Source organism: Charadrius vociferus, unplaced genomic scaffold (assembly GCF_000708025.1).
Source record: "Charadrius vociferus isolate BGI_N301 unplaced genomic scaffold, ASM70802v2 scaffold147, whole genome shotgun sequence".
Lineage (NCBI taxonomy): Eukaryota > Metazoa > Chordata > Aves > Charadriiformes > Charadriidae > Charadrius > Charadrius vociferus.
The window spans coordinates 8,648,260-8,668,562 of record NW_009649570.1 but is presented as its reverse complement, the minus strand read 5'-3'; the positions used below and the strand labels follow the sequence as shown (position 1 = coordinate 8,668,562).

The window sequence follows — 20,303 nt, the reverse complement described above, 5'->3', positions numbered from 1 at the left end:
AGGTATTTCTTTTCCTAAACTTCCCAGAACACTGAAGAATAGTACTGAGGCAGTAATGAATGCTTGTAGTGTAAGAAATTTATAGAATGCAGAGTAATTGCTTGATGAGGAAGCAAATGTTTGTGTGCTTCAAATAAAAGACATGCTGCTTATGTACTCATAAATGGTAATGACTTTAAACAGAGCCCATAAAGCAATCAAGGATATTTGGTAGCTGAATTTTTCTCCAGATATAGTAGGTTACATGATAATTTTTACAGCATCAAAATGTTTAGCTTTAGGCCTAGTGCTCTGTGCTTAAAACGCACGTCGTTCTTGATCAAAGAATTCGTAGCATATAGTTTGTATATTTTTCCCCCTGTATTTATTGTGTAATGTGCTGAAAAAATGCTTAATGGATTTGGAAAGTGTTTTGTCTTTGATGCTAGTTCTGTTTTAATTTTATAGATACCATCACAGCCATGTTAGACTGCACAGATAGGCCTGTTCTGCAGGCAATTTTCCTTAACAGTAACTGCTTTGAGCATCTCATTCGACTGTTACAGAACTGCAAGGTAAATTTTCCCTTATCAAGCAAAACTTAACAAAACTTGTCATGTAATATTGCAGGTATATCAATTACCTTTATACTGTCCTTCTGAATTAGATGTAATTTTATAGTGTCTGCATACTGGAAGTAAAACTTTGCATCAGTTAGAGCTACTAATGCCATGAAAGACCTGAAAGATCCAGGTTGCTCTAAAAATCTTTTTATTTCTATTGAAGTAGAGATGTCTCTTGTCTGTCTTGTGGTTAAAACAACAAATGCATATTTTGAGTCCTGAGCAAAATACTTTTACAGACCCCACTCACTCTCTAAAATCTGTCAAGGTTGTTACTGGAATCAGTCCTGTCCCTCGTCCCCCCCCTTTTATTTTTGTTTTGTTTTGTTTTTTACTAGTCTGTCACTATGTTGCTAGGAAGTCACTTACAACTGCTGCCAGATGGAGGTCTGAATTCTAATTTCAGAGGCATATTTTTTTCCATTTAAAAAAACCTTGCTGGTGTGCCTTTGTAAGTGTTTCAAAATATTTGAGTCTTGTGTAGCTGACATAAAACATGAGCTCAAGCTGTTGCAAATGTTCTTTGATTGTTCTTGATTTAGTGTTTATGTAGATGTTGTGTTTTCATCTCAATCCCTGATGGTCATAATTTGCAAGCTAGTGTCTCCCACTGATTGCTTTGTAGATTTCATTTTTCCCTGTCCAAAAAACAACACAGGTATGATGTAACTCTGTGGAATATTTTATTTCTCTTTTTGTGATATGTTGGTGGCGTAGTTATTTTGAGCTCTTCTAAAGCTAGATAATTTAATGCTAGCTACAGTATGCAATTTGATTCAAATCCATGTAGATTTTGAGTTGGAACATATTTCAGTGCAGTGATATATTAAAAATAAATGTGTTTGGATTATGTCTTAACTGTAGTTATAATCAGTGGCTGAATGCCAACCGACAAGTGTTTTGAATAGCGTTTGTAGTTTTTTATCTCCTTCTGAAAATACATTGTTCGACCTTTCCATTCTCTTCCTCTGTTTGGGAATCTGTGCCTATTTTTGTACTGACCTTGTACTGTGTAAGAAATTTCTTTTTTAGTTTCTTCTTAAATCATCAAGCAGTGTGATGTTTACCTGTTCCTGGAGACTCTAGCTATGTTCCTGCTCTCATATAAACAAGTGGTGAAATTTAAGAAAGCAGGGACAGCTACTCTATTTTTGCAGCTTGATCCTTTTATTTTTATTCTGCCTGTATGTATGTATGTCATAAGGTACGCTCTTCTGAGGGTTTTTTCCTGTGATACAGCCTCACATATTACTGTGATTAGTTGGATATCACTGCTGCCAGTTTGCTACATAGTGGGTGGTTTTTTAACCTTTCACAGTCAAAATACCCCCAAAGATCTGAAGTGAGGAGAGAGTGGAAGCTGGGAAGGTGTTGTATATTTATATTTTCCAATATACTGTATCTCCATTCTTTTTCAAAGCCAAATAGCAAATATTAATTTAGCTGTGGGATTAGATTTTGCCATATTAGCTGGGGGTGGAGACCCTATTTCTACATATTTTTTATTTACCTATGAAAATCTTGCCACTGGGTTCACCAGCAAGCTGTGTAAAGCACGTTCAGCAGCTCCGCAGATAGCGGGAGAGTCCGTGTGAAACTCAGGAAGCTGTTGGATCTTCAGCAAATTTGAAGTGCAAGAAATTTCCATGGGAAGGAGGGGGTAAACAAAATCCGTACTGCTATTTTGCTGTAGATATCCTAAAGATCTTTGGATATTCAAGGCCATACTTCTAGACATACTTCTTAGTCATTTGCAGTTCAAGTTTGAATCTTTTTTTTCATATTTGCTGGTTTTAAGGCTTATGGGCAACCTGTCTTCCCTAAACTATGCTCTAGGGTTACAGATCTGCACAAAAGCTTTTCAAAACTGCTCAGTTAAGTTTTAATGATCTGAATGTTGCTTTTTGCCTGTGACGTCCACAAAGAAGGACTGTACTTCAGAGGTATCAGGAGGTGTTTATTCTATAGTGAGAGTCATTTAATAAGCTGCTTTGTCAGTCTGGAATCTTTTCTCAACTGTTAAAGTCTCTTAGAAGTCAGACTTTGAGCAAAGCACAATGACCTCTAGCAGTATGACTGGTTAAAAAAGATTATTAATTTCTAAACAGCTTTTAAGTAGAAGAATTAAAACCATATGGACATTGTAATAAAATCTATTTTTCCATTTTACTTGTGTCATCAGACTTAAAGTAACCCATATGAAAAATTAGATTTCTTTTTTTGCATGTCTGCATTTGCTTCTGTTTAATGTTCTTATTTCCACTTCTTAATGTTATAATCCTCTGAGTCATATTATAATTATTCTGCAGTGTTAAGTGCTCTTGACTGTGATGTACTGTTCAAAATTACTTGTGTTTCTAACTATGTGCTTTCACACCTGTGTGAGTCAAAGTATTATCTTGAATGTTGTCCTTCTGTTTACCCTAATTTATGGAAGTTAATTTCTCAGGTTGATCCTCTTCAGAGAGACTACCTAGCAGATAATGGAACAAAATTTATGAGGGGGAAAAAAAAAGACAAAAGCTTAGTTTTTACCCACTAAAGGAAAATGGTGTTCCTTTTTTTTCTTTTTTTGAAGGGACTTTTAAAACATTTTGATCAGGGATTTTTTTTAATACCTCAACAGAATGTAAAACCAGAAGATGATAAATTTTAGTCTTGATTTGGTTGCAGCTAAACTTTGCACACAAAGTGACTGCAATCTATTATGAAGATATTTGGGTGAGCTTTAAACTTGCAAATTCAGAAACTGACAAGGGATCCAGCTACTATATGCAGAGCAGTTTCTTAACTGAAGATGCAAGATAGGTGTGTGTTTGATTTAAAGCTATTTACAACCTGTCGGATTCTTAGGATGGTGGCAGAGATGTTTTACCCTTCTTCCTGTCCTAGACACTATGTGCCCCAGAAATGCTGTTGCTGTTTGAAGGTTAAAATATTGTATCTAGGTATCTTCAGCCTTCACCTAGGATGAAACATAAGTGGAAAATGGTGAAACGTGTATCCATTTCTTTACTAGTGCCCCACAATTGTTTTTATTTCTTACAAGTAAATTTTTGAGAACCTCCCGTCGTGTTGCGTATTGTAAATGAAGTCATGGTTGCTAAGCCAGTGACTAGGATAAATTCCGGATAGATCTGTTTCCTTGCCTCAGCAATTACATATTTTCATTTAATTCTGGGGGGGGAGAAGTGATTCCTATTTAGCAAAAATACAATGTAATCTTCAGTATTGTAAGAATTAACAGAAGACTAATATTAATGGAGCATTCGTGTCTCACCAGTGTGAGAATTACTTTTTTTTCTATGTGAAATGCAAATCCAAGGCAGCCTCCACAGGTTTGGCTGCAGGTAACTGTTTAATGCAATTCTTTCCATTATTCTTGTCTCTGTTCCTAACAGCTGTTTTTAAATGCTAACAATAAAGTGGCAGACAAGAGTGAGAAAGACCTTGCCAACAAATTACTGACAGAAATGAATGAGGACCAGGTACCTACCTAACCTGTATTTTGCTTCAGTTGAACTCAAGACACAATCACAGGAAAATTGATTCCTGTGCTTCACCTTAACCATCCTCTAAGCCTGCTGCAGCAAGATGAACTTGTGTTGCTGCACACATCACTATTTCCTGTCTCTGGAAAATATTTTTTCTGGCTAACAGATTCAATTCAACCTCAGTTTTATTTGTCTGCTTCAAGTTGCAGATATTTGCGATAGATTGAGCCTCAGTTATGCTTCTTTTAAGGAAAAGGTGAAGTACATGAATGGAATCCAAATAAATTCTATCAACCTGGTGGTGATTTTTTTTTCTCCTCCCTTTCCTCTTTTTTGCTTCTTTGTCTCAGCACTGTGGTGTTTTCGATTCTGGGGCCTTGTTTGTGAATCTCAATGGTTGTATTTGATGTCCTGATTCTTTGCTTGTCACCAAGAACAGATGTTCACAAAACAATGGACAGGCTGAATCAGGGAGGTAGGAATAGCCTGTTGCTTTAATTTTTCCCAAAATATTGTGGAAACTTTCAAATGCAAATTGTTGTTGTATTAATTTTATAGTAGAATGATTTGTTCTGGTTAAAAATATAAAGAAATGCTAAATACAAGGTAAGGGAATCTACAAATTGTGATTCTAACTAATAGCTTTGGCTTTCTTAGAAACTCAGTGCGACACTCTAACCGCATGTAAATGTTTCTTCACATCTAACACTGTCTTCTGATTCTTGATGTTTCATTTTTGAAATATGTCTGATATGCATATAATATTTCAGATATGATGAAACTATGTTTGTTTGCACAGTTCTGCTAATTAGGTTTACTGATAGTGTTCCAAAGTTTTTTGTCCTTAAAACCACCATGGAAATATCAATAGAAACAAGAATTCTAGGAAAAAAACCCTCAAAAGATGACTTGAATTGGAAAAAGAGATGTTGATCAATGTGATGAGGCTATGGGTGAGGCAGCCACCTTAGCGTGCTCGTGTGAATTATCTCTTATAATTTGTGTGTGTGTGTGTGTGTGTTGCATTGGCGTGTAGGAGCTTGAAAAAGAAAACTTTATATGAACTGCAGGTGCCTCATTGTCCGGCAGCGCACACACACACATACTGCAAGAGGTTTCCTAATTTGTTTTCCTCCCTCCCTCTTGAGGTTGTCCATTAGCCGCATGAGGAAAACCTGTTTGTCCATCAGAATGTTTGAAGTGCAATGTGTGTTGTGAATGCTTCTCTCCTCTTGAAGTATGTGGCTAGTTGTCTACTCTTGTGTGATTCCTTGTAAGCCGTGGGGTTACGATATCTCGACTGGTGGGGAGATGATTTTTGAAGCATGTTGGCAAACTTGTGGTTTTCCTCCTGGCAGGAGGGCACAGTATTGATTTTGAAGCTGAACTGTCTTTGCGCACTTTTATATAACTTCTGTACCTGCTACTTTCAGGTGTTTCAGGGACACATAGACCGCTTGGCAGTATCAACCATTCAAGCCCTCACAGCAGTAATGCACAAGTCTCCAGCTGCTAAGGTAACAGTATATATGCAGAAGTCTGGTTGCAGTAGGTTTTTTGATGGTGTTCCTAGTTAGTGTTTTTATCACAATGTCTTGATGAGTCTTGCTAATGAAGATGAGCAGATTGTGGTCACACATTCCTGCCAGATAGGAATACCTGATTAACTTCCCTTATCCCTTTATGTGTGTCTAATGGCTGGACGCTGAGCCATCTTTCTATCAAAACTGGAAGATCAGAGTGTTAATGGCAGTTGGAACCTTTGTAAAGGAATTACGTTGTTACTTGTCCCAGAATACGTGGGGTAGAATTAATGAGTATTTGCAGGAATTTTCAGGCAGGAGTTTGTATTGTAGTTTTATCATGGCTTTAAACTAACCCAGGTGGTATTGTGGTCCAAATAGCGTTCTTGCCATTCCCCTGCCCTTCCTTTGTAGTTATTCTTGTGGTTTGATAAATGGATAGGTTGTGGTTAGTTTGTGAATCTGACTGGAAGCTATGCCCACAGAAAAATAGTGTATTTATTCTTAGATTACTGAGTTCATTAGATTGACAGCGTGGTTGAATGATTCCCTAGTCTTGGCACAGGGAAAGGGATGTGGAGGCTAAAGGAAGAGTGGGAGTCACCTGATTTGGTTGCTACTTGCAGTACAGTCTGAGTGAGAAACGACAGGGTCAATTATGCTTCTCCAGAGCATTACTCAGAGTGCTTATTTCTCCACTGACTCTGGAAAGCCTGGGAAGAGTTGTATGTCGGAGGTGGGGACTGGCTGTGATTCGTAAAGGGTCAGTAAAGTGTTCAATTGTACTTCCAGTGCAGCATATGCATTTTTTCTTACTGTATTTACTTAACCAGTCATCTTGCTTCTGCTGACAGATTCATCCTTTTTTTAAAAAAAAAAAAAAGTTAATTTCAGTGCAGAATATAGTCGGCAGAAGACTATCTATTCCATATGATGTGTTGGCTGTTTTCTAGCTTAACCATAAATGGATGCTACAGTTTGGATTTTACTGCTTGATTATTTTTTTTTCTTCATGTAAAATCAATTAGTTTTCAGAAAAACTTTCTTGAAACACTTTTGTGATTTTTGAAGTGTTTGGGATGGGTGGCGTTTAATCAAGCTGGTCTAGGTAAATCTTTCACTCAAAAATGAATATCCGAGTACTTCTAATTCTTGATGTAATCACTTCATTTCATGCTATGGTTTGTGTTAAAAAATTAAGATAGTAGTATTTTGTGATAGAATTAACATTTTTATTATACCAAAACAATTATATTCTTGTATAGGTAATTATTAAAATAAACTTCGATCTTTAATTTCTTTATCTGCATGCTGCAGTGAGATCTTTCTCATCTGCAGCATGCTAGAGGTAGCACAATGGACGTACTATCAAAAAGAGATTTCTAGCCTGTAAAGTATTTTTCTTGCATTCTAATTATTTTGTGTCTAATATTGTGTTAAATTAGAACCTGCTGCAGTAGATGAGCATTTTTTGTCCATTTTATTTGTTAGTGAGACTGGGATTTTTATCCTCAGGAGGTCTTCAAGGAAAGGATTGGTTATTCACACATATATGAGGTACTAAAATCACTGGGTCAGCCCTCACAGGAATTGCTGGAAGAACTCATGAATATGGTGAGATGTGCTTGCTTTGAATGCTCAAACACTGACATTTTTTTCAACAGTATTTGTAGCCCTATTTTATTGTATTTCATGTCTGAGTTCTCTGCTGTTTTTCAGGCTGTTGAAGGTGACCACATGGCTGTTGGGCTACTAGGCATTAGTAATGTCCAGCCTTTATTGCTGCTTATCCAGTGGCTTCCAGAACTCGAGTCACATGACCTGCAGATTTTCATCTCAAATTGCTTGAGGCGAATCTGCTGTATTAACAGACAGAGTCGTGCCACGTGTGTCAATGCGAACATGGTCATCCGTATCATTGAGACACTAAATTCCCACTCCGCGCTCCATTGTACTTGTGCAGAGAACCTGATTGCCATTCTAGGCTCTTTGGGGAGCCAGTCAATGGGCTCAGAAGAGCTGCTCCAACTAATACGGCTCCTGAGGACTGAGGAACCAAAACGAGCTCACCCCTATGTTGTTCCAGTGATGCGAGCCATTCTAGCAATGGCCCGGAAGCAGGGCATGGCTAGTGCCTTGCAGTATTTCAACTTGTACCACAGCATGGCTGGAATTGCTGTTCCATCGATTCATAAGTGGCCAGGCTCTGCATTTTCTTTCAACGCTTGGCTCTGCCTTGACCAGGACAGCGTGGACCCTAGCACAACTAGCAAAAGTGGCAAGAGGAAGCAACTCTATAGGTATAGTTACTATAACTACTTCAACAGCACAAATTTCTGTCAACTGTTCCCTGCAGCATATGGTACCCTATGACATGTGGTACTTCTCCTTATGTTTGTAGAATGCAATATATAGCGCTTAGTTTGTGATTCATCTGTCACCAAAGCCAGGCAGTTTTACAGAAATAAGCATGTAGTTTCTCAGTTATAATGCTTTCTTGTCTACAGTTTCAATATCTATAACTCCAAATTGTGTTCAGGTTCATAGCTTAAACAAGCAAACAAAACAGTAACAACAAAAAAAGGTGGGGGCAAAAAACCCAACACCCCAAAACAGAACACTGTTTCCTGTAAAGGTAATGAAATCTGTTTCCTATATGAAAGTGCGATGAAAAGAACACCTTCATTTGCTTAAATAGTAGATATTGACGTGGATGGTTCTTGATATAATTTAACTTTTTGGGTGCTAACATTCAGCAGCAAACAAAATGCAGTTTGGGGGAATACCAGTTGAAGCATTTCTTGCTCGCTTCAGTCCATTTTACTGCACTGCAGTTTCAGGGAAATGTTGAAGAATGCAATTCTAGTCATAACAGAATTAGTATTTTCAAACCCCCTGTATCTTAGAGTGTTACTTTGGTTTATTAATAACCGTGGTGGCAGGTGGAGACCCCTTGGGTTTCTGTGCTGCCCTATGTATTTGTATAGCACAGCCCTGATCAACTGCCACAACACTGTTTCCAGAGTTTGTCAGTGTGTCCCACTAAAGATCTTGAGTAGACTGTAGTTCTAGAAAACTGGGGTGGAATTGCACTACAAAGTAAAAAAGCTGCAATTGGATTTCAATGTGATGCTATTATGCTAATAACTGACTGGTTTTCTATCATTTTATGTACAACTTTGAAGACATTATTCTAGTTTTGGAAAGCTAAAACAGTAGTGTATTGAAATTAATACAAAAAAGAGGAAATTTTTAAATTAAAATTCCAGTTTCACCTCGAAGTGTTAAACACACAACTGAGCAGCTAGATCAATTTTTAATGATTTTATGTTTTACAGTGTTTCATTGTAAGCAGCTTATGTCTGTTGAGGTGTTCTATAATATTCATGCTCTCTGTGGGTGTGTTTGTGTTTTTATATTGATAGATGCAGGTATTTGAGAGTACCGTAGTTCGTGCATCCACTTGGAATAATGGTACCCAAGGGTGTCTAACAGGTTTTGATAGCAGTTCGCAATTTATATGTAATTTTTGTATTCAAATGCTTAAAAAATAAAAGGTTTTTCAATATTGACAGCTTTACCAAGGGCTGACAGACACAATTTAGTTGATAGAAAACAGCACAGGCTGCAGACCAGTCTCTTCTTTATTACAATATTGTAGCTTCTAGAGACTGTAGCAGGCAGGACTTTGCAACAGAACCAGCTTAAGCTGTGTGGGTTGAACTGAAGCGTTATTTGTTGTGACCAACGTTATGTTTTCATGTAAGAGATGGATGGCAACAAGCTGCTTTGAGATCACCTTTGGCCTCTGTGTCCTGTGCCTTGGAGTCCTTTCCTTGAGGCAGTTCTTTGTCTTTGGTTTTGTTTTTTTTGAAACAAGAGTAACAGCCAAATACTGAACCAGTGACAAATGGCTTTAAGTTGGTTCTCTCCTTACTGAATGCACTGTTAGGTGATTTCCAGTAGTTTTGATGAAGAAAGTCCTTGATTGTGTGTTTTGTTGTCTTTCTCTGTAGCTTTTTTACAGGAAGTGGTATGGGTTTTGAAGCATTTATTACGTACTCTGGGGTATTGGTGGTTGCAGTTTGCACAAAGAGGGAATATGCAACAGTGATGCTGCCTGACCATTGTTTTTTTGACTCTCTCTGGGTAAGATTTGATACTGAAAAACACCTTATTTAGGATAGTAATGTTAGCTCAGAAGTCGAAGTTCACTTTTTTTGGTTGTGTTACAAATGGTCTATTTTATCATATTTAAACAATTTATTGTGTAATAACAGATCTAATCTCAAATAATGCAAGCAATTTCCATGTAGATTAGTGGTTGATTGAGTTAAATTATGCCTATGTTAGACATTTGTTATTGACATTCTGGTTACAGCATTGTGCCTGGAGATTTTTTAACATGCAGATTTTTTTATATTAAATTATAACAAGCATATGTGGCTGTGGTGCTCTGTGAATGAGTAAAATGTGCTACTGTGTTTCTGCCTTGCCTTTTTCTATTCCCATAAGAACACCTCAGACTGCAAGAATTGAGGGTTCCCTTTCCCTTCAAAAACCTGTTTACATGTAAACTACCTTAAAATGGAAGCCACTTACAGGTGGTCTTATCTTCTGGTCGATGCTTTGGATTTATTTTCTTAAGTGGTTTACTCATGAGATTAATAGAGATTAATTTAAGTGTTTCCACGCAGTTATTTCACTGTTTTTTAATAATGACTTAATTATTTTATATTGCTTAACCAGCACAACATAACTATTGTTCACATGCCTGGAAAGAGGCCCTTTGGTCAGAGCCTTGTGTACATCTATGTCAATGGACAGCAGAAGGTTTCTGCTCCACTTCGATTCCCCGCCATGAATGAAGTAAGTTTGCCTTCTGAGTCATACCCCTGTCCTGATGAGTTCTCACAGAACAGTGAGAACATAGTTGGCTTTTTTTAATTTGGAAATTGTGTAAGAGTTTAAGATAGCTTAGCCTATTGCTAATAAGCTTCTGCTCAACTTTGGACAGTGTCCAAAGTATCAATATTGAGTATAATTAACCATTAATTAACGCTGGTTTAATCATGTCAGTTTAAAAACGAAATAAAAAAACCCAACAGATAGCCTTGATTAGATTGTGAGGTTTTCTGCAACATAATTACCTGAGCATACTGACACGATTTATGATGAATGAATCATAATAAATCACACCTCTGCCAATAGGATTGGTGTGATGGTACTCGAAGAGGAATATTCCCTGTTGTTTTCAGCAGTAACTTTTTTTACTTGTATTTTCTGTATGTTCCTGAGCAATGTGCTCTAGGCAATCCTGCTTTAGCAGGGGAGTTGGACTAGATGATCTCTAGAGGTTCCTTCCAACTCTGAAAATTCTGTGATTCTGTGATTCCCTTAGTATGCTAATCTTATACCTGCTTTGTTAGCTGGATAAGCGGTTTGCATGCAGTTTATCTAACCATTTCAAATGTGTACACGTTTAGCCTAAAAAAAACGCATAGCCATCAAAATTAAGTGTATGTCATGTTTAGTTTTCTTTGTAAGCATTGTCCATTCTTTTTGTGGAACAATTCCATTCTAAATCAGGCTACAACACTGAACATTCTTTGCTCTTTTGTAAATCCTAATTTGATATTTGTTAAATATGTTGAACAAACACTTAAATTGGACACAGTCATAGTAAAATCGGAGTAACACTTAAAAAATGAGAGTAAATGTAACTTCCATTGTGAGATAAAACTCTGGATTTTGGCCCATCTGTAGAATAAGCACTACAAACATCAAGGGTAGCTGAAAGTAGGGCAGGTAAGCTTCCCACGAGAGCATCTATTTTAGTGAAGTAACTGATATGAGAAATGTACAGTATATGAGCTAGTATTTTGGAATATAATCCAGAAGAGGAGTGTTTATCGGGTATCTGGAGCACTGTCCTTCCTGGCTCTGCTCCTGCCAGTCATACAACAGTTCAGGTGACCAAATTGCTCTTAATTGGAGAAAGAGCACTCTCTGCTGTTGTGGAAAGTATATGCTCTTTTTTTGGCTTGTGCTGAATTGCTTCTTTTCAGGGCATGCCAGAACTTGTTGCTCTTCGTTTAATTTATTTAGTTCAGTTTTGCTAGAGATAGTCTTCAGATTTACTTTGTAAACTGTGAAAATAGGAGGTTAGATTTACAGTATGTGTTTTGTTTTTTCTTCCATGTGTGACTCTCCAGTCCTTTATTTCTTGCTGCATTGGTTCAGCTGGTCAAAGAACAACAACTCCTCCTCCATCTCAGATACCGGATCCACCTTTTTCCTCCCCTGTTATGCCCCATCGGACATCACTTGGGGGCATTCTCTCTACAGGAAGTTGGGGTGGGATGCTTGGAAAACCAGAGCTTATCACTAAGATGATCTCAGCAGGGACTCAGGACAGCGAATGGGGATGTCCAACATCTTTGGAGGGCCAACTTGGATCAGTTATCATCTTTCATGAAGCACTGCAACCTCCTCAGGTGAAAGCATTATATTTAGCAGGTAAGTGGTGATTTTACTGGTTTTAGTGGGATAAAAGGGATCAGTTATGGACAAGACCCCACTGAGCTTTGCTTTACACTGACACATAGTGAAGAAGTTACAATCCAGAAGAACTGCAGAGCTGACCTAAGTGAGAGGCCCTTGTAACAAATAAGCTGAAAATGGAATGAGAAGTATTTTATGAAGTTTTATTTAAAATGTTATGTTTGCATAAGCTCATCTATTTATCATAGGTCCAGACCTGCCAAAATCAAAATGTTAGGTAGTATTTTCACTTGTAAGTACTTAATTTTTGCTACTGTTTGCTCACATGTGAGTTTACAGTTAAGACTCTTTGAAGTATTGCCCTTGTTTTGATAGGCCACTTAAAGGTGATTTATGCTTGAGCATTTTTCCACAAGAATTAATATTAAGGGGGCATTTTGAAAAAAAATATTCTGATAAGCTGTGTCTTACAATTCAAGGTGTTAAGGTGTTAAGTTCCATAATGACTTGAGGTTGTTAGAGATTAGCATAAAAACACTTCCATCATTTAATGAAAATACTTTGTATTACTAAACAAAACTATCTTGAAGATTATTAATTTTCTGGACATTTGCTCTTAATAACAGAGAGATTGGTGACAAATATGAGATAGGAATTTATAAAGAGAGAAACATTAGAGCTGTTTGAATGTATAAAAAACCCCCTGTCTTTGTATATTTTAGCTTTTTATATTTTCTTTTTAAGCAGACCATATTGAATGTGTGATTTAAGTCATAAAGATTACTTCAAAGCATGTCTCGTAGGTATGGTTCAGTGTCCTATTTGTTGTTGCAACAAAGTATAGTATTATAAAAGTTATGAAGGTCAACATCAATATCCAGTGGACTCTTAAATATTTATGTTATAAATATATAATTTTATCTGTAACTTACTTTTTTTTCAATAGGCCCAAACTGTTTAACTCCATGGAAGTCTCAAGAGGCTGAAGTAGCAGATCTCCCCAGTAAGGTGCTGCTTCATTATACACCAAAGGTATGAAACAATACATAATTTCTCTTTGTTTACACAGTGTACAGTAATTTCAGAATATGTTCTAGATGGTGCTTTTTTTTTGCTTTGCTATTGCTGTTTCATAGAACAGGTGAGTGTGCCATCTTTACACTGTGGTTATTATGGGAAGATAAAGAGCAGTGAGAGCTTTCTTAAACTGTAGTCTTGTGCAGAGCCAGTAGGTTTTGTTCTTGTTTAGCAAAAGGACAGAATTATCTTGTACAATTGTGAATGTCAAATCTAAGATAACATATATGATCATAGAATCATATAATGGTTTAGGTTGGAAGGGACCTTAGAGATCACCTAGTTCCAACCCTCCTGTCATGGGCAGGGACACTTTCCACTAGGCCAGTGGAAACTGGTCTCCGCCTGTCCTCATAGGAGAACTCTTTCTGCCTGTCTTCACAGGAGAGGTGTGCAGCCCTTCTGATAATCTTTTGTGGCCCTCCTCTCAACATGCTCCAACAGGGCCATGTCCTTCTTATGTTGTGGGCTCCAGAGCTGGACACGGTATTCCAGGTGTGGTCTCGCAAGAGCTGAGTAGAGGAGGAGAATCACCTCTCGCCACCTGCTGGCCACACTTTTTTTGATGCAGCCCAGGATACGGTTGGCTTTCCGGGCTGCGATCGCACATTGCTAGCTCATGTTGAGCTTCTCATCCATCAACACCCCCAAGTCCTTCTCCTCAGGGCTGCTCTCAATCCATTCTCTGCCCAGCCTGTATTTGTGCTTGGGATTGCCCCAGCCCACGTGCAGGACCTTGCGCTTGGCCTTGTGGAACTTCATGAGTTTTCAGGAGTTCCAAATTGTTTAAATACTTTAATATCGACACACTAACTCCCTGAAACACATCAACATATCATCATTCAGAAATGTGTTCAGGGATCTGTAACTTGTTTCCAAAATGATATTGTAGCCTCTTAATTTGTTTAACAGGCCTGCAGAAACCCAATTTGTCTTGACCTGTCTGCAAATCTTTTACATGGAAGACTAACTGGAAACAAAGTAGTGAACTGGGACATCAAGGTAAATGAGTACTGAAGAAGCAGAACCTGATGTAAATAAGAGAGTAGTTGTATATATTCACCTAACTTTTGGAGTGCTGGAAGTTATTATCATAATGCAAATGACGTTTAGCAAATACAGCTTTTGTAATGAGAAATAATGGGTGAATGCTGTAGCTGGAGTAGTATTGCATTACATTTATTGAGAACTTACAAGGGCTACTGCTCTTAATGTCATAGAATGCATTAAGATATTTTGTGGTAGCTGACTACTCTTCATAATCTGTTCAATGCATGTTATGTATTGAAAGCATTTTATCGTCTCTAGGGGATTCTGTCATGGTTTTCTTGCAGTCTTAAACTCTGAATTAGAAAAAGATTAGTAGGGCTAAGTTAACACTTGTGACTTTTGCTGTGTTAGTCATAGAAAAAATATTATTGAATTGCAGTCTAACTTCAGCAAAAAACAAAGTATGGAGTTAAAATATTACAAGAATCTAGTGTTTTTTTAGGAGATAAGTTAATCTAGTTATCTTTTGGTTTGTGGATGACAGGACTAGATGGTCTCACAGTCCAATAGCCTTACCTCAGAGAAAACATGAAATATTCACCATCACGTTATACCTTACTCTGTCTCTGCTATACACTAATTGTCCGATATTTTTTCCTTGTTGTTGGATACATTGGGATTTCTGATTCTTACAGGCTATTCAAATCACCTTTGTTTAACTTTTGCTAGTGGTTGTAATTGCAGCACTACTGCTATATTAGTATTGGAACTTAATATTTAAGATTTTCTGGCTAAACCTGTTTTTAGTCTCCTGCTCAAACATTCTATTATAGCAAAACTGTCCTGTATTTTGTTTGGTTTTTCTGTTTGTTTTCTTAACCAACACATAGAATTCTTACATCCTTCTGGTTAATCAGTTAATTCCTTAGTCTTAGGCCACTGACAGGTCAGATCTGACGTTATAGTGTAAAATTAGAGCTCGCAATTTTGTCAACTCAACACTGCCAATGAGATTTAGTATTAATGGTTTAGACTTTCATGGTGCTTCAGAAACAGAATACCATCTAGGCAAGTTATTTGTCCATTAGATGTCTTCGTGTAAAATAGCAAATGGTCTTCTACTTGCTCGTTCACAGAGAGGAGTTGGAAACCATGAAATGCACACCAGCTTAATAAATAACTTTGTGTACCTGTCTGCTTATTTGTTCCCTGATCACTAACACATATTAATGTCAAAAATCAGTCAGGTGCAGCTCTGTCCATGAGGAAGTGAAGTTATTTGGAGTGTCAGAGTTTGATTCAGAAACAGTGACATGAATGAGGATTTATTTCTTTTAAATTTAGATAGAATACATCCAGTTCTGTTTTATAGGCAGAATCTTTGATTAAGGGCTCTTAGCTTTGAGAAAAAAGGAAATCCGAAGTCTGAGTGTAGAAAAATTGTCAGTAGAATAGACATCTTTTTTTTTTGTCTTGAGGAAAAACGTATGAATGAATAAATATTAACTGCTTTTTTTTTTTTAAGAACAGTGAACAATCAATTGTACTAGCGAACTAATTAATAAGGAAATGTTGGAGCTACACTGTGCATATGCTGACTTGTGGAATTTAATGCTAAGAAAATTCAGACACTTGCTAGTTAATTTTGCTATGATATGAATACTTTGAAAATACTGCAATTTGTTCTCTTCACCCAGTAGTGGGGTGATAGCTCTAGCGATATGGGAAAGCATATTATAAGTTCAAGTTTTAGGAGAATCACTCATTAACAAACGTGATGGGGTTTAGCACCCTCTTGAGGACTAGTGTGCAGAAAAAACACAAGAGCTGCTCTGGAGCTTGTGAGGAGATAGGTACAACTTAGAAGGAGTTACAGTTACTGCTGTCTTGTGGTTCAGACAAATTCTGGTTTTCAACTTTAAGTTGATTTCTGTTTCCAAAAGCTGCAGGTCTGTGGTGCCTCTTGTTTCACTCAACAAATGTAGAAATCTTCATCCATGAGAAATTTTGCAGATTTTAAAAAGCTTTCTTAATTTAACTGTTCCATTTTGTTAAATTCACCTTAATAAACATGGGCTGGAGAGGGGGCATCATAAAGACAAATGGGCAGAGTAATGATTGAAAAAGTAGAAAACGATGGAAAAGAAAAAGATTATTTTTTCCACTTCTCCCCAACCTTTGTGACTGGGAAGGGAGAGTGATAGCCCATGTTAATAGACTGGCCTACAGGATATTGGCATTTTTTGGCTGTTAAAATTTTACTGCGCAATAGTTTTCATTGGACTAATCTGAGCAACTGATTAGGTGTCTCTGGTTAGCTTGCTGAGACCCTGGTTTTCTAAGTGGCATTGTGAATCACTTCAAGAGATCTTGTGATTTTAATGTGTTCAAACAATGCTTCTTGTGCTAAGGTTTAAGTCTCATGCTATCCTTGCTTGTGAGGAGCGGGGAGAAAAGATGGCTTAGGAGACTTGAATTTTAAAAAGAGGCTTAGAGTTGAGGTATGTGTAAAGTTACTTAAAAAAAAAATAATCCAATTTTATTATTTTTTTAAATGCCTGAAGTTGAAATCTTGCAGGAACATGATTTAAGCACAGATGCGTTTAAGCACAGATGCGTTTAATCTTTTCTTACTGCTTGCTGCAAGTAACTTAGAAATCAGAAAAATAAGTATCTCCTGTTTATAAAATATATTTAGCAGAAAAGTCTATCTAAGTTTTGTATCCTTCAGTTTCCCATGTTTCTGTGGGGGGAGGAGGAAGGAAATGTAAAAATGCACTTTCAAAACAAGAGCTGACAGGTAGGCACGTGTGTAATTGCAGCGTCTAAAACTGGCACAGCTCTGTTATTAAATAGAGTTTTAAACTAGTTTCAAAGTAGCATGTGAAAGATTCTGATTAATTTGTGAGTATGTAAGGTTCCTTGTATTTGGAGTAAATTTCTGTTACGTAGTTATGGGGATTTTACTTATTGTGATGTTTTCCCTCCTTTTTCTCTTGATTTAGGATATGATCAACTGTATTGGTGGAGTAAATGTACTGTTTCCATTGCTGGAGCAGATCAGTTTTCTTGGTGGACAGACGCCTGAGAAGCCTGAAGGGGAAACTCTGCCTTCAGAACTAGTTACTCCTGTAGAGGAAGACTGGGTGGTATTGTCATCCACAAAGGCATCAGGTAGGAAAGTACAGTTGAACTGAAGTAATTTTTTAGCTTGATTTTAAAAGTCTGCATGTGAATGACAGAAAGCTGCTTTATTATGTGCTGGCTTTTCCAGAATACCTATGTCAAGCTGAAAGGCTCTATCTGTTCCTAGATATCTGTGGATACTGAATACCAGATTTCAGCACTGCGTTAAATTAATTTACTAACATGTTTCAAATACAGATATATTTAATAGCATTATTTTTCTTTTCATGATTTACTATTACATTAGTGTAAAAGTATGCAGCTTTTTTACTTCTGTTCTTAAAAGTTTGTTCTGCTTTTTTTTTTTTTCCTGCTAATTTTGATGCAAAGCTTATTAATATCAATAGGAGGAGCTTTCCTACAACTTGAGCGCTTGGTCAGACAGCCACGTGAAGATTTGCAGCATCAGAACAGCACTGTTTAGCCTTTAGCCAAACTTTTATTTTCTTAGGAAAATATTGAGACTCCTAGCTCTTCCACACACAGTTAGATTTTAGTATTAAAATTAAAAAAAAAAAAAAAGGAAAAGAAACTTTAAGAATAGATTTTTAAAAACTGCGCTAGTATTGAGGATGGACTTTGGTCTTAACAGAGAAATGACCTTTGGTCTTAACTGGGAAATGACCTTGCAAGGGAAAACGGCATTTTTTTTGTTTTGTTTCAAATATGAAATGGTGGAATAAAGGGTGAAAAAATATGTCTTTTTCTCTCTGTGTCTTATTTTTTTGCGTAATTGCGTTTGCATTTTTTCATGGCTAGTAAGTGTCAGTTTGCAACTACTGAGGGAGAGTAACTGCAGCATATGTAAAAGATTGTAACTGAAAGAGAATTTTGTAATCTAAAGCCAGATGGATGAAGCAACTTAAGTCAGCACTGGGGTCACTTTGTTCTGGAGAGTTATGGAATGGCTATGACTCTGCACTGAAAAAATCTAAAGATAGCCTACAGCTAGGGAACAAACAGAGAAAGAGTTGAGAAGTTCAGGAAATAGTGAGGAATATGAACACTCGATTTTTACTTCTTTCCCTCTATTTTTATGCAGTGGTCCAACAATAAACCATGAGGCTTTTGCTACTGTTCTGTTTTGCAGAAGCACGCTTGGAGAAGAACATTGTTGCAACTTTCATCTTGATGATAAAACACTTTATTCAGAGACACCATGTTAATCAAGAAAATCTCATTCACTCCCATGGAGTTGCCACCCTAGGAGCCTTGTTGCAGAAGGTGAGCAAATTTGAGAAACATCCTTTTGTAATGAATGCTGTGGGTGAGGTCCTGATTACTTTAAAACGTTCTTAGTTTTCCAGCATGTGAGGGTCTTCAAAGGTCTCCTTAGCACATGCTTTTCTTTCTCGTGCTTCTGAAAACAAAAAGGTGTGAGGAGTTGGTCTTGATCTGCAAAGTGAAACACTGTTTTGCCTTTTTTCATGTTCTGCTTTTTTGTTATACTGTGTTTTATGACTTCTTCAAACGAGACTGGTTTTATGTTTCTTTTATTGCTTTAATGGAAGCAGACATTGCTGTAGAATATAAAAGAATTTTAAAATTTTATTTTTAAAAAATGAAGTTTATTAGGATAGTCAATATTTTGAGTGCTAACACTTGTTGTTATGTTGAAAGGTGCCAAGCAACTTAATGGATGTGAATGTACTGATGGCTGTACAGTTGTTGATAGAACAAGTCTCAGTAGAAAAGAACATGCAGCTTTTGCAACAGATGTATCAACACTTACTTTTTGACTTCAGTATCTGGAACAGTGGAGACTTCCCCTTCAGAATTGGTGAGCTCTTGGACTTCGGCAACTGCGCAAAGACACAGTGCTTTTGACTTGTCATAAATCTTTATATAGGTTCTAACAGAAAACTTTATATTGTAGGGCATGTACAATATCTTTCTACAATCATCAAAGACAGCAGAAGACTCTTCAGAAAGAGATATGGTGTGCAGTTTCTTTTAGACACACTGAGGATTTATTATGGGTATGACGTTTACCTCTTTGTTTCTTTTTCATTATGTATGTGGCTCTTGTTGTGGTGTTTTTTTCCCCCCCATCATTGGAGTGAGAAAATTAATAAATAAAAGTGCAGGTTGGCTTTTGGTGGTTGATTTAATTTTCAAAATTGCATTAAAAGTTTTTTTTTTTAATTTGACTCGGTACTTTTGCTTGACTTTGTTATGATAGTATTATATAAAATTTATGACAATGGTACTAGAAATGCTTGGAAAAGTCAATAAAATTACAAAATTGAAGGACTTTTTATCAACAATGCCAATTAAGTCATATATCATTACCATTATGAAAAGAGAGGGTGTTTATAATTTTAAGCTATTATTTTTCTTTTATATCCTTGTAGAATTTGAAGTAGGACTTTTTTAGGAATCTAAAATCTTAGCTTTCAGTCTTGGTGATTTATTTTTGCTTATGAATATAGTTATGTCATTGAGGAAGATTGGCTAGTGACCTTGGTCTTTCCTGTAGAGGGTGGGAGGGGGGAAACCTGAAATCCTGACCTGTATCCAGATCAATACAAGTCTACATTTCAGGGCTTTTATAGACTTGGTAAGTCTGATCTACTATTGCTTATTACTATTCAGTTGCCTTACTTCAGTAAAAATTGATAGCTTGTGCCATGATACCTGGGTCAATGAAAAATTACAAAACCACTGCAATCAAATCACTATTAATGAGTCAAGAAGAACTTCCTTAGGTTTCTTTTTGTCTGTATATCTATAGGAGTGGCTGTAAAGACACTGATTTGGCTCCTGATGACCTGAGAACAATACGGACATCCCTCTATGGACTGATCAAATATTTCCTGAGCAAAGGTGGAACACATGAAGAAATACAGAGCATTGTAGGATACATAGCTGCCACCAGTGAAGAGGAGCAGGTATCCAATATGGCATAAATTAAAAGTTTAAACTGT

At 36.9% G+C, this 20,303-nt stretch overlaps 1 protein-coding gene across 1 annotated transcript in view; it reads left to right on the top strand.

The window, feature by feature from the left end:
- The window catches only part of NBEAL1 (neurobeachin-like 1), a 67,158-nt gene that overhangs the window by 16,090 nt on the left and 30,765 nt on the right, over positions 1-20,303 (top strand). The window contains 15 exon segments of the mRNA XM_009890256.1: positions 448-554; positions 4,004-4,090; positions 5,530-5,613; positions 7,135-7,233; positions 7,339-7,919; positions 9,636-9,768; positions 10,369-10,488; positions 11,835-12,138; positions 13,070-13,155; positions 14,113-14,202; positions 17,196-17,364; positions 18,467-18,600; positions 18,997-19,156; positions 19,253-19,355; positions 20,114-20,267. Coding sequence (XP_009888558.1) covers positions 448-554; positions 4,004-4,090; positions 5,530-5,613; positions 7,135-7,233; positions 7,339-7,919; positions 9,636-9,768; positions 10,369-10,488; positions 11,835-12,138; positions 13,070-13,155; positions 14,113-14,202; positions 17,196-17,364; positions 18,467-18,600; positions 18,997-19,156; positions 19,253-19,355; positions 20,114-20,267 — 2,411 coding nt within the window.